The following is a 14,799-nucleotide window of genomic DNA, read 5'->3' as shown; positions in this document are numbered from 1 at the left end:
CACTCACCTTTTAACAGAGACCCAGGATGTTGTGATTTCCTTGGATGGCAAAGGTGGCCTGTTCTTTATTTACCGGCCTACACATCTCTGTGAGCTTCAGAAAGAACAGAGCCCTTATTAAAGATCCAAATTAGCTTTCTATCGTTGGCCGTGTATCAAAGGAAGTGCGTTTTAATTTACGAGTTCCTACAACGACTTCATCTTGAGTTCATGGGGGGCTTTAGCCCTCAACTGATTTCCCTTCCTGACACCTACAAATGGGCCTGTCTTTGATAATTTTAAATTCTTTTAATACCAAACAAAAAAGGATGTTTTAGTCATGTACCTGACACTGCCAAATAGGTAAATTAAGGTATGGGTGGAAGCCAGCGGGGGCGGGGGGGCCGATACACATGTGCTCAGCGTTTTCCTCTCTCTTTTCTATTGTCTTTCTTTTCCTTTTTTACCTGTATAGATGCATGCTTCTTATGAACATGTTTTAAGGCTTTTTGTATCTTTAATCAACATGTAGAAAATTAACAGCCAACCCTTCAGGAACCATTGAAGCTCCCCCACAGTGAGTGTTGGCTCCTTCTAGCAAATTCTTGGTGTGCCCCTCATCAAACTGAGCCCCCTGCGGAAGAGTGGTTGGAGGTGTCTCTGGAGGGCTCAGCACTCCCTGAAATCCAGGCTCCAGGGTCAGGGAAGATCTGACCCGGGCGGGGATTAAGGCCCTGCTAAGGGCGGCAGCAGCGGCGGGAGTCCTTGCGGCAGGGAGGCTTGCAGAGCAGGTGCACCTCCCCCAGCACCTCCCCCGGCGGACACGCATAGAGGCCCTCGGGAACGGGAGGGACATGAGAATCACAAGCACGGAGCCCCCTCTCTTGAATATCACCCGGGATATCAAAAACCCATCCGCACACCTGGCGAGGACCCTCACCAAGGCGAGCTCCGTGCAACGGTTCATCAAAAATTGCCCGGCTAATGATCGGCTGGGCAGATAATCGGAGGAGAGTTAATTGTAAGGTTCGATATGGCATCTTGTCAGCAGAGATAAGTTGTCACGTTTTCCACTTGAGCTGAAACTAAATGATTGTAAAATAAGTTATGAGTGTCCTTGGGCCTGTCTGCCGGAATGATAGCTAAGAATACATTCCTGGCCCATCAGTCTCAAGCAGGCTGCTTGATATTTATGCGGACGGAATGTTATTTTATTCCCCCTCTAGTCATGCTTGTCAGCTCTCCGAGTGAAAAGTGAAACTGCTTCTTTGACTCATACTTCACGTTCCGAAGCTCGCAGAGACTGCAGATTGTGATCATTATTGCTCGTATTATATATTTTTTGGGGTGTGCGTTGAACATTGATGCCCGATTGGGAAGAACTAATGGCTGACATTGAATGTGCGGGATGATGCCGGCCCATCCTGGTTCAGCGCCGCTCGGCTGGGGACCCCGAGTCCCTCCGTCAAAGCCAGTTTAGATGTGGAGTAATGAGGCGCTCGCTTTTTTAATTTGGCATGGCTTTTTTCTCTTCGTGTCTCCCCTCCCGTACTTAACACCATCGACAGTAGTCGTCTGTCCCGGTGCCCGGTAATTGATACAAAATAAAATGCATTCTTTGTATGCAGCCAGGAGGAGTGGATGGCGCTCCGTGGGCCGGCTGGAGCTCATTTACAGTGTCTCAGGCGGGGCTTTCGGGGCCTCTTCAATTTGAGGAATACCTTGTCAGGCGAGAGGAGTAGTCGGAATGGAAAAGCACAGCGTGGAAGCCTAGTGCGTTGTGATTGCTCATATTTTAAACCCAGGGAATGTTAAACAACTCCTTGAAAGGGAGCTCTCAAGACCCAGAAGCCAGGGGCATTCATATTCCCGTGGCGGAGCCCGGCGCCCAGTGGACGGGAACCTGGTCATTCTTACCGTGAGAACACCCAGCCCAGGAGAGGTCAGGGCCTGGCCTCCAGGCCGGTCCTCTCCGGTTGGTCCTCACTGGTCTTGAGTCCCAGGTCACACTTCCTGCCCGACTTCTGTCTCCTGCCACGGCCCCCTCAGTTCACATCCCATTTCACTGCTGCCATCGCCTTCTCAGCACCATGGTGACCACTCCCTCCTGCAGCCGGTGCCCCTGCTGCTGCAGCTGGGCCCTCCCACGGGCAGGCATCTGGAACTGGCACCAGAGCTCCCTCCTGTCAAGGCTGTGCGGCTTTCCCCGCCGGCTGCCTGTCCACTCCTGCCGAACCTGCTCCCACTCGACCCAGCCCAGAGCACGTGGCTTCTCTAAGGGCTTGAGTGCCTCCCTCTTGGGCCAACATAGACACCCCACCTCGGAGTGGTCAGGTGCCACTGGTTGTCTCCTTCCAGCAAGAAAGTTGGAGTCAAATGTCCAGGGCCTGGGTCACAGAGTGTTGGAGCATTGCCGTGGCAGGAGAACCCAGTGGACAGAGACGCCCCCCACCCTGCCTGCAGCATGGCCTGGAAAGTCACTTACTGCCTCGACTCCATGCCTCCAAATGGGGGCAGGGAGGGTGCTTGCGGGCCCACCTTGGAGGACCAAGGACCTCGGCCCTGTGAGCAGCAGATTGGAGCGTGGGCTGGTGCTGCTTCCAGGATCTCGGGTGCTTTGCACACGTCAGTTACTCAAGTCATAGCCTCCTGAGGACGATTACCAGGAGCTCCTGAATGCTGGCCTTGCTTTCTGTTTCTATTCTTGAGATCACCGTTGTTTTTATTCCATGACAGCCCTGTGTCCTCTGAAAAGCTTGCCTCCCTCCCCCTGCAGTGGCCAGAACAAGGCTCGTATTTTTCTGCTCTTTCTCCCCAGCCCTCTCCTGGGCTTTCTCCTGGTGCAATGACACCTTCGTCTCCCTGTTGGTCCCATTCTCTGGGGCGGCTGGAGGTGGCCTGGGTATGCTCGGCCCAGTGCAGGTGTGCGTGTGGACTCTTACATACCTCACTTCTCCCTGCACCTGCGGCCCCTGCCATCGGCGCGCTTGCCGGAGATGTGATTCCCCTTGTCCTTCTTTGTTCAAGTAGCAGGGCCCAGGAAAAATCGTCTTTTATGGAAGGCATCAAGCAAGAAATCTGATAGGCATTCTCTTCACTCCTTAGAAATCAGCCCCGTGGAGACAGGGGTCTTGCCCTTTATTCTCTGAGAGCAGCCAGCTCCTAGGGCATGCTTGGTGCATGGGGACACTCAACAGGGAGATGCTTTCTCCATGTCAGTAGACCACTCATGGGCTCCGTCGATTGCCTAAAACTAGATTCCAAATGGCTGGAAACTCAGAGGACAGTGCTTTGGCACAAAAGCGTGCTTGTGGCTAGTTTTAAAAGTAAGTCGCGAAATTGATACACTGCTGTGTGCTACACCAGAAAGCATCCGTTCCATCCGCCTGTGCAAGTGCCTCTCACACAGAGGTCAGTCCTTTCATAAAACAAATACGTATGGAACCCCATTACTCATCCTGAATATGCTTCAGGAAGGATGTGTGCTGGCGAAGAGGATGCGCGAAGGCCCACCTTCCTGAAGCTCGAGCACTCGCAGGGAAGATGTTCCCTAAACAAAGAAACACTCATGGAGCATGTCGTGTCCCCATGTGGAGAGAGCCACGGAGCACAGGGGCCTGGGACGGGCTGGATGTGCCAGTGGCCAGCTTGGGGAAGGCCTCTCTTAGGGCTTCTTCCTTTGGCTTCTGGAGTCTAAAACTTCCTGGTATCCCTTCCGCCTGCCTAGCAGAGCCCCTCAACACAGTTCCCCATCTAAGGCAGCAGGTATGAGCTGTGTGGATGCTGCCGAGACTGGTGTGACTGCTTTGAACCTTGTCCACTGATGCAGCACCTACAGGGTGCTGCTGACCCCAGTGGTTGGTGGGATGTGAGCGGGACTGGAGTGAGGCCAGCTGTGGACAGCAGTGCAGCGGGACAGGCCCTGGGGCGTTGCACTTTAAAGAAGGACAGGAGTCAAATGTCCAGGGTGGAGGTGTGGGGCCAAGGGAGAGTTGCATTAAAAATGTGAGATGACGGGGCTGGGTGCAGTGGCTCATGCCTGTAATCCCAACACTTTGGGAGGCTGAAGCTGGTGGATCACGAGGTAAAGAGATCGAGACCATCCTGGCCAACATGGTGAAACACCATCTTCACTGAAAATACAAAAATTAGCTGGGCGTGGTGCAGGAGAATCGCTTGAACCCGGGAGGTAGAGGTGGCAGTGAGCCGAGATCACGCCACTGCACTCTAGCCTGGCAACAGAGCAAGACTCCATCTCAAAAAAAAAAAAAAATGTGAGATGACAGCTCATGTTTAGTGCCGGGCACTGGGTGAACGGGGGTGAGGGAGCATCCAGTTCCCAGGGGAGGGGCCCCGTGCCCATGGAGACTGCTGGGACAGGCTGGGGCAGGGTGGGGTGGAGGGTGCCCTCTTCTGATGGATGCTTTTGGTTTTTTGTTTTGTGTTTTTCAGTGAAGTGAAAAGTGAGGTCATCATAGGAATGTGTGGGGCGTGGGGTGTTTGAAGCGGGAGGAGAGGCTGTGAAATAGCCCCCTGGAGAGTGGGAAGTGGGTTACTACAGAAGTGAGGTAGGATTGAAGGGCAGGCCAGAGACCATGGAGGGGTACACTGATCACGCAGAGGTGGCCGGTGTGCACAGCACCACCCTCTCCCAGCCCTGGCCCGTGACGGTGCCAAGCACGTGGAGGGTTGGAAGTCAGTAAAGTTGGGACTTCCTGCTCAGGAGAGATGGTGGGAGGAGGGAAACTTACAAGGATGAGTTTCAAGTAGTGTGGGATGCCGCCCGGCTGTATAAGGACAACAGTGGGATGTGAGTGGGTTGGATGTCAGATGGCGTGGAACTCAGGGCATAGAGGAGCCATGGGAGTGAAGGCCTAGTGAGCTGGGGAGGCAGGGGTGGGGGTGGTAGTTGTAGACCCCAGAAACTGTGGTTCTTGCTGGTAGCAAGCCTGGGTGAGACCATGAGAGAGGGTGGCTGAGGTCCAGGGCAGAAGAGCTTCATGAGGGTGGAGTGGTGCAGAGGCCACAGTGCTGGAAAGGACACCCAGGAGGTTGAGATGCAGACAGATCAAAATTCCAAATGAGGAGCCTGCGAGAGATTGAAGACTAGAAGTTCTGGTTAAATTCTGTGGGGTTTCTCGCTATTGATATTTTAGGTATTTGAGACTGTTCTTTGTGGCGGGGGTTGTCCTGTGTATTGTAGGGCATTTTTCAGCACCTCTGGCTTCTACCACCTGATGCCTCTAGCACCTCCACCCCACCCAGTTTGATACCCAGAAACGTCTCCATCCATTGCCAGAGGTCCTGGGTGGGGGCTCCTGGAGAACTAGTGGATCTGTGGAAATCGAGAGTCCCATGGGGCTGGAAGTGCTGGTGTGGAAGGACGCAAAAGGAAAATGCGTATGTGGAGGAAATGCTGATGGGTTGGCTGTGGTGGTCTCTTAGGGAAAGGTGGGTGGTGGTATTTCCGAGTGCTGTTTCCTTCCCAAGACTGCCACTTAGCTGCTTCCTCCAGGTGAGTCCGGGATTTCTCCCTGAATTATAAATATTCCAAGATATGGAGAAAGCTTGGAAATGAGAGGTCCCTGTCCCTGTCAACTATTTTGCAAAAAGTTTTCTACAGCTAGAAGTGGGAAGGGGCCTAGTAACAGACGTGCCATTTTGATTTCCAGAAACATGAATTCTGAGCTAGGTGCCAGTGAGTCAGGTCACACCCAGGTGGGATTCTGAATTTGATTGTTAAAGAGGTGCTTTGTGTGCACGTGGAAAAGGAAGCATGTATTTGAACAGGGAGAGTTTATTAAAGAGAATGGGTAGACATCAAATAGATGTCCCTTTGTTGTTTTTAAGTTGTCAAAAATATGTGTGAGTTGGGTACCCATATAGCCCTCAGCAGAGTATTTGACAAGATTGTTCCTTGGTTTCCTCGTAGGCAAGTTGAAAGATATGTGAGCTGAACACAAAGACAGTATGATTTATCTGGGCTCAGTGGTCACTCTCAGAATCTTCCAGGAGTGGATGGTGCATCTGAAGGTGGGAAGCTCTATCTTGACTCCACCCTGTTCACCATCTTTTTCGTTGACGTGGATGGATGTACAGGAGTATATGGTCAGAACGGCCAAGCATAACTAAGGCAATTGTGAAGAGTAACAACGCATAGGCTTAGAACACCGAGAGAGACATAAAGAGTGGTGGCCTGGAATAGAGAGCCTAGTAGTAGACCCACCATGCCCGTGTGGAAGCCTGTCGTGTGGACAACATAGCTAATGTATGTGTTCTGAGTATCTTAGAAATACTGGTGTACACTCATAAAAACAACCGCTGGATAACGGAGGACAGTTTATGGTATAATGCCCCTGCTGTGGGCTCAGCATTGCACAGGTCACGGGGGAGGCGAGCACTGGTGGTTGCCCTGGGCATGGGCGCAGGCATGCTAGTTAGGTTGAGATAAGCGACTGGCAGCCGCATGCAAAAGGTCCTAACTGTGGGCTCCATAGGAGTTTAGAGATGAGAAATGTTAGTTTGGGAGAGGGTGTTAAACAGAGTGACAGAAGGAAGGACACACAGTTGGGGATGAACATGGCCTGTCAAAATGAGAGGACACCCAAGGGACAGAGTAAAATAATAATATGATTTTAATATAATATTACTTAATAGCAGCCCCCGGCAGCAGGAAAGTTGCGTTTGCCTGTTCTGCTTATCTGCCTGCAGGGCTAGAGTTGAGCTCTCTGAGGACAAAGACAGTCACAGTGACCATTGTTTCCCATGGCCTGGCACCAGGCCTGGCAGACTGGGCTCCTAACACTGAATAGAGAGGATGGAGTAAGGGGGTGAAGACTTGGGAACCCTGGGCAGAAAATATTTAAAATGAGCAAAAGGATTCACTGCCTGGTTTGAGCATTGAATAAATAACACAGGGAAGGGTTGCTTTAGAACCAGGTCATGATCTTGGGGGTCTCTGGATGTCCTACCCCTGAACGTTACGAGACTTCTGAACAGTGTTAAATCATACACAAAAATGAATTAGTCTTGCCCTTTTTTCCGGGGTATCTATAACTTTTATCTGATATTCAGTGGAATCTGATATTTCAGAAATACATGTAAGTACCACTACTTTAGAAATATTAGTATTGTAAAAACATGGGACAGCTTAAAAAGTCTGGGAGGAGAGGGACCTTGTGGAGTTGGCTGCACGGTCCAGGCTTGGGGGTGAGGTAAGAACTGGACTGGGGTGAATGGTGCTTAAATGGAGAGCAGGCAGCCAGGGAGCGGCTTTGTGAAAACAGACTGAGCTCGGGGTTCCAGGCTGCTCAAGGCAAGGGACGTGTCTTGTTTAAACCTGCCCGCTCCCACCTCTGCAGTCCCACCGCAACCAAACAGCCATAGTGCAGGCTCAGGGGGTCTCAGGACTGCTGGCTGCACCTTGGGTCCAGCTGACCAAGGAGGTTTACCAGATGTCCACCGTGGAAAGCAGGAGTTGGGCAGAAGTGGTGGGCAAGTGTCAAGTTTCAAGGGTGAAGCCCAAAGTGATAGCAGAGAAAGCTGCCCGGAATGCAAAGGTCAGAGTGAGTGCTGTTTCTTGGGAGCCGACTGCTGGGAGGAGAGGGTCAGGTAGAGCCGAGCCTGGAACCAGTGTTGGTGTCATGCACATGGAGAATGCCCCCGTGGACGTAGGGAGGAGAGGCAGGAAAACATGGCATCTTGGGTCGGCACAGTTAGCATGATAAGGGAAAGGAAGGCTTAAGGGGGCGAAGGAAGGCACAGTGAAACAGTGTGCCATTTTGAAGAAGCAGTGGTGAGGGAAGCCAGACTTCAAGGAGTCAGGAAGAAACGCAATGGATTTAAACCCTCTATCTGGATAGGAACCTTGTCTGGAGAGGTCTGCAGCGGTTTTGAGCAGACCCGACCGAGCTCTGTGACTTCAGCAAGTTACTTAACTTCCCCCTGTGCCTTGGTTTTCTAATCTGTAAAGTGGAGGTAGTAGGGACACCACGTGCCTCAGCGGATTGCTTAGAGCCCTGAACGCTTTGCTGAAGGTAGAGCTTGCAATAGCCCCGATGGGTAGTGACCTCGGATGAGTATTTGCTGTTGAGACTGTGGCTTCAAGGGTTAAGGAAATAATTCTTTAAGGAATAATGGGGTTAAGGAAAGGTGTAGGGAAGCAGGTGTGAAAGATCTTGGGACCTCTGAGGACAGGAATGGAGCGATGGAGAGGGAGGAATGAGTGAAAGTGACCTGGCCAAGACACGTGAGGATGAAAGATGGAACCAGGACAAGCTAGGAAGGTTCATTTAGCGAGAGAGGGGAGCCTGTTCCCCTAGGGATGGAGAGAGGGGAGCCCGTTCCCCTAGGGATGGAGAGAGGGGAGCCCGTTCCTCTAGGGATGGAGGAGAGGGGAGCCCGTTCCTCTAGGGATGGAGGAGAGGGGAGCCCGTTCCTCTAGGGATGGAGAGAGGGGAGCCCGTTCCTCTAGGGATGGAGGAGATGGCAAGAAGACCAGTAGAGGAGCCGTGATGGTGGAGTCACAGCAGTGATGCCCCAGGAAGCTGACAGCCAGATTTCTGCCATTGACGTTACCTCCCTCCCACCTGCCACCAGGGGACACTGACCTGTCCGTGTGCCTCTGCATCTAAGGATGTGCGTACATAGGAAGCACCTCCGCCCTGGTAGAGGGAAAGTCGCTGAGACACCGAATTGCCACATTTCTCGCAACTCCTTAAAGTGGTGAAGGGACCTTCCACCTTTTGTGAGTGAGTGTCCACCCACAAGGAGTGCACACGGTTGACACAGTCGCAGGGGTCTCATGGTGTCCAGTGCCGCCTGGGCTGCCCTGCAGGAACCCTGGAGTGGCCCTTCACCCCCTTCGCAGGAGAAGCTCCCCACAGCCCTCTTCTTCCGCGTGTAAAGGGTGCGAGCAATAACAGGTGACGCTTCCCACCGTGCAGAGAGGGGCAAAGGGTCTCTGCCTTAGGGCGGCCGGGAACGTGCATCGGGGTGTTCTTGGGACCATATGTATTTCTCAGATACCTTAAATTGAATGTTTTTGCATTTCTCAACATAAAATAAAAATTCCTAGAACTTTGCAAAATATACATATTTTCAATTCATTTTGATTTCCATTATCTTTATATTTGAAATCATGTCACTGTTCTGCTCAAAACCCTGCAGTGGCTCCCCATTTCCCCCAAAGCACAGGAGAGGGTCCTCACGGTGGCCCACGAGCCCCCTCCTCTCCAGTGCCACCTTCCACAGGCCTCCCCCACCCACACCGGCCGCCGCCACTCCGGCCCCCTCTCCGTTTCTGGAACACACCAGGCTCCCTCCTTAGAGCCAGGCTCTGGCTGTTTCTCTGCCCTCATTACCTTCTCACTCCTCTGCCATTTTCAAGTCTTAACTCAGTGTCCCCTGCTCAGTGAGACCTGCCCCAGCTACCCTGTTTTAAATGACACCCCCCATTGCTGCCACCTCTCCCAGACCTCCTAGCCTCAATGCCCCGTGTTCCTATTCTGTCTTTCCCGTAACTCTTACCAGCTTCTGGTGGACTCTAGGTTCTAGCCCGGCTGCCATGTCACTGCCACTCCACTTTAGAGGGTTCCCACTGGGGGCAGGAATGTTTTATCTGTTTCTCCTCAATCAGTGGCGGCTCCCAGCATCTCGAAAAGCTGCTGGCTTACAGTCAGTGCTCAAAAAATCAGCTGAATGGGTGCAGTGTGCTGCACAGAACTCTGACTTTGGACTTAAAGATGCTGAATCGTAAAACAAAAACTTTTCAAGACTCCAGAGGCACGCACCACCTGTTTTTCCTGCACATGTTCAGTGTACTTTTCCACCCTGGTTGAATTATATGTGCGTTCTGGTTATTTAATACCACTTTGGCCTTCTCTTTGATAAGATACAAATGGACATAATACATTGAGAGTTTCACTTACAGTGAATAATCACGTGTGCACTGGTTTTGAAATTTAAGTGGCTTCAGTGAATCAAAAATTGGCAGGCCTGCTATATCGACTTCCAAACACTGTCACTGGACATTGGTGAGAGAGAGAAAAACATAGCATAGAATTTTTCACTGATAATAAAACAAGGTGAAGTTACAGTCATCTGTAATATTGAGGCCAGAAGAAAGGATCAGGAATCCCTTATCCTGCGCACCCACAGGAGTCAAACCCATTTCAGATGATATTTCCAAATGTATTCCTAAATGCATCGTTTTCATTTCTAACATATCAAGGTAATTTTAAGAAGAGAAAGACAACTAAAAAGCATAAACTCACCCCTTTCCTTTTGCAGAGCTCCAGTCATGCAAAGGAGAGAAGGAGAACTTATCCACAGCATGCTGGTGATAGAAAAATAAATGCTTGTTTTTAGATGGCAGGTGGCACAGTAGAGCAAGGGGGACTGAGCCCATCTCATACCGGAGGCTCTGGGCCTCCAACCCAGCAATGCAGTGATGGGATGTTACTTGCAGGACCCCGTGTGATGTGGGAGGAGCGTGGCTGTGCTGTTTCTGCGTACTCTACTTTGTAGGTGCTCACTCTCTGCATTTTTTTGCCTTTTCCGGTCCAACGGCAGACACGGGGCTGGGTGACTCCGTATGCTCCAGCCCCAGCATCTCCAGCACCACCAGCCCCAAGCTCGACCCGCCCCCCTCCCCTCACGCCAACAGAAAGAAGCACCGAAGGAAGAAAAGCACTAGCAACTTCAAAGCCGATGGCCTGTCCGGCACTGCTGAAGGTAAGGGCTCCGGGGTGCCCAGGGAGAGTCTCCACTTCGGAAAATTCTTTTGTTATTCTTCAAATGTGTGAAATTAGACACCCTTAGCACCACAAATGCACAGTAATGCTGGTCACCGAATGTGCTTTCTGTTTGCAAGGTGGCACTAGAGGGCCCTTGGGACCTTTTCATCACTGTCTGATTCTCATGTTTCTCAACCAAATCTGCTCTCACTCTTGGCCGCTGTTGCTGGTAGCTGGTAGGAGTGCTGGTCTCCCAGCTACGAGCCTGATCCGGTTCTGAGGTCTCGCCCACCCTGGCAGCCTGGGCGAGTGTCCTCTCCAGCCAAGGCGGGCCATGCTGCATGACTCTGCTGGGGACGGTGCCTACTTCTAGTTTAGGAATCGTCTCTGATATTGGTGACTCTTAACTAACCAGACACCTGCCTTGATTTCAGCTTTTAGCAATGTGTTATGATAAACACCTCTTCTGTTAATGTCCATCAGCTCTTTCTGGTATGTGGGCTCTATTAATATTCCAGTTGTCACCGCTCATTGTGAGGTGTCCTTTCACCTGAGTCCTTACTTCATTTTTATTGCCACTGATGGCTGAAGCTGAGCTTCCTGAAGTGGCTCCTCCAAATGAATTCCCTTTTTTTAATTCCATAGATGCAAGTAGAGACACGTGAGTGCATGCATACATACACACACATACACACAAACACCCCACATTATGAGAGGTAAAATTAGCGCAGTTGTAACAAAGGAATACTTAAAAGGAAAAATTAACATTTGAGAACCTTGTTGTCAGAACATGAATTGTTGCCTGTGAGACCGGCAGTGGTAAGAGAGTGTGGTTATACCTGTGAGACCGACAATGGTAAAAGCGTGTCTTCAGCAAGGGTCTCATGCCCAGGGGCAACCTTTATGGCTTCCGTCCTTTCTCTATGGCTGCCACGCCTTTTCCAGATACTCTGCTCGATTGAGGGTTCAAACCCGCGAGCTATCAGACAGTGGCCACATTAGAGGGAGTGGCCCGTCCCCTCCGCATGTCCAGAGCGGAGTGCGTGAACCTAAGGTGCGTGTGTTAGCAGGGAAGGGGCAGAGCGTGGGGTGTGTTGTGTGTTTCCATAACGCCCGAGGCGGGGAGCATCATTTCCTTCATCATCAGGAAGCTGAAGTTCAGAACTCTGAGTAGCCCGCCAGCCTCTGCAGAACGGTTGGAAGCCTTTCTCCTTCACGACATTTCTTCCCGTTTTGCCTCCTATAAGCTTTCTGCTAACATATTGAGGCAATAAAAACTGATTTTTCGGCCGGGCACAGTGGCTTACACCTGTAATCCCAGCATTTTGGGAGGCCAAGGCAGGAAGATCACGTGACGTCAGGAGTTTGAGACCAGCCTGGCCAACATGATGAAACTCCGTCTCTACTAGAAATACAAAAATGAGCCGGGTGTGGTGGCGCGCACCTGTAATCCCAGCTACTTGGGAGGCTGCGGCGGGAGAGCTGATTGAACCCAGGAGGTGGAGGTTGCAGTAAACTGAGACCACACCACTGCACTCCAGCCTGGGCGACAGAGTGAGACTCTGTCTTTAAAAAAAAAAAAAAAAGATTTTTCTCATGTGGTGAGTGAGGATAATTCCGTTAAGTCAGCGATGGTGGAAAGTAATGGTTACGGGTCAGAGCAGCCACAGGTGCCACTGACCTTCCCACTGAAAACGGATTCAGCCACAAGCGCTTTGTGTTGGTAAGACTCCTTCAGACAACTGTTTGGCAAAAATCACCCTGGCAAGCACGTGCAGCCACCCCTCCCTGATTGGGAAGAAGGTTAGCCTCCCCCAGGGTGGGCAGCCTGTGCTCTCCACACCCCCAGGCTGCACACACAGGGGCAGGGGTTAGATTCCCTTTAGGGTCAGGCCGTGTGCTCATTTTCACAGGTACACGTCTTCTTGCATTTGTTGTGTGTTTCCAGTCGAGGTCTGTGGGTTTTTTTAATGCACAGCCTGGTAGGAACTGACCGTTGCCACTTAGATACACTTTCGTTATCCCACCCACGTGTTGACTGCTGTGTAAACAAGTGAATGGGGGCGGGGAGGGGGCGCTACCATAAATCAGTAGCATTTCTGCACATTTAATTGAGCAGCTGGTACTACCCAGTGTTCCCTTCAGCACGGGTGCGTTTGAAGGAAGTTTGACAAGTGACCGTGACCATGTTGGATGCCTGATGTTTCGAGTCCACTTGCTGAGTGAGTGGGATGGTATGTGGGTGCCAGGCAATAGTGGATACCAAGGCTGAGACGGGCTGTGTCCAAGCAGCAACTGGGGACCCCTTTCCTTAAAGGGTCTTACTGCCGAAGTGGTAACACCAGTAGAAAGATTTCAGGCACCATGGAAACTCCGAGATGAGGAAATGGCAAGTGTCTCAAACATGGATGTGTAAGTGGGTGGCGTGTGTTTGGAAGTCCAAGGCAGAGGTTTCGAGGGAACCACCCACTCTCTAATTAGGAGAGTCTGGTCTCTATGTCAGCGGCTATGACATCTTTCCAATAGAAAATAAAATGTATCATTTTTCCCTGGGAAAAGTTACCTATCAGACTACAAATGAGTCGCTTTTATGAAACAGTCTATATTTCATTTCTTCAAAGCCATGTTTTCCCCCCAAATTGTAACATCTCTAAAGTCAGAACATATCTTATCATTGTAGATTCAATGATATACGATGTTTTTGATCGTTTTATATACTGTTAATTCCTTCAAAGTACATTGTGTAAAACACCCAAATTAAACATTCTGTTCTTGAAAATAAAGCTAGTTATATATGTTTTGTTTTATTTTATTGATTGATTGATTGATTGTATTTTTTGAGACAGAGTCTCACTCTGTCACCCAGGCTGGGGTGCAGTGGTACGATCATGGCTCACTGCAGCCTCGACCTCCCAGGTTCAAGTGATCCTCCCACCTCGGCCTCCCAAGTAGCTGGGACCACAGGCAGGCACCATGACACCTGACTAATTTTTTGTATTTTTGTAGAAACGGAGTTTCACTCTTTTGCCGAGCCTGGTCTTGAACTCCTGGGCTCAGGCAATCCTCCCACCTCAGCCTCCCAAAATGCTGGGATTACAGGCATGAGTCACCACACCTGGCCTGTATTTTATGTTCTAAGAATACTGTTCAGTTATAAGAAACCATTTCTGCTTCTCTTTCCTGCAAGGCTCTGTGACTAGTTACTTCTAGTGTGTTCTCTGTCGCCTGACCAAGTGCTGAAAAGTTGGAATTACAGATATAAAAAGTTGTATAGAAGATGTGTGTTAAGTAGTTGAATTTTATGGTTTTTAACATAACCTATTGGAACAAATAACTAGGTTCAAATCTCTTTAGAGTATAAGAAAAATAAAATTCCATTGAAGTCAGCAAATTCTTCAGGGTCCTTTGAATCCATTGGTCAGTAGAATGCATTGAAGTCAGCTGATGAATCTGGAATGGGATGGGGCTCGCAAGCTGGCTCACCAAGGAGAGTCTTCCTGGGACTGTCTGCAGAGGTGCGGGGAGAGTGGTGGGTTTGGTGTAGAACCTGGGATGTAATGGGGCGAAGAGAGGGCAAGTATCTGGGAAAGCTTCCAGCTAGGATCTGTGGCCTTCAAGAGAGACACATCCAGCTGTGGTGACCGGGAGGGTGAGGGTGACCTCACTCTTCTCCCTCCCACTGGTCTCCAGTGGCCCCTCCTTGACCAAATCCAACCAGAAGCCAAAAGGCGTGAGAGCCCCGGATGCCAGTTCATACAGTTGGCTCCCAGGACCAAGACAAAACCAGCGGAAGCCGTAGGGTGTTCGTCTTTCACAGCACCTCCTGCCGCCTGTGCCATGCCACTCTGCTGGTGGTCCGCAAGCACAGGAAACGAAGCCTCTAGAGGGCACGGGTGTGTGCTCCCATCCATCATCCCCCAGGGTCTGGCTTTAGCCTGGCCCAGGGAGCCCTCGCGGCTTCCTGAACAGACCTCGGCGCCCTTCCCCAGCTGTGCGCGACAAGGACCCTGCCAGAAGGTCTTCCTAGACTCCTAGCCGAGCGCAGAGGTTCTCACTCTGGCTGTTTCTTACCTCTGTGGCGCGC

At 50.9% G+C, this 14,799-nt stretch overlaps 1 protein-coding gene across 5 annotated transcripts in view; it reads left to right on the top strand.

The window, feature by feature from the left end:
• Positions 1 to 14,799, top strand: part of AGAP1 (ArfGAP with GTPase domain, ankyrin repeat and PH domain 1) — a 469,017-nt gene that overhangs the window by 291,369 nt on the left and 162,849 nt on the right. For all 5 annotated transcript variants that reach the window (XM_050751653.1, XM_050751648.1, XM_050751651.1 and 2 more), the window contains one exon: positions 10,552 to 10,713. In XM_050751653.1, coding sequence (XP_050607610.1) covers positions 10,552 to 10,713 — 162 coding nt within the window. The remainder of the gene's footprint in view (positions 1 to 10,551; positions 10,714 to 14,799) is intronic.

Source organism: Macaca thibetana, chromosome 12 (genome assembly GCF_024542745.1).
Source record: "Macaca thibetana thibetana isolate TM-01 chromosome 12, ASM2454274v1, whole genome shotgun sequence".
Taxonomy (NCBI): domain Eukaryota; kingdom Metazoa; phylum Chordata; class Mammalia; order Primates; family Cercopithecidae; genus Macaca; species Macaca thibetana.
This window is presented reverse-complemented; position numbering and strand designations above follow the sequence as displayed.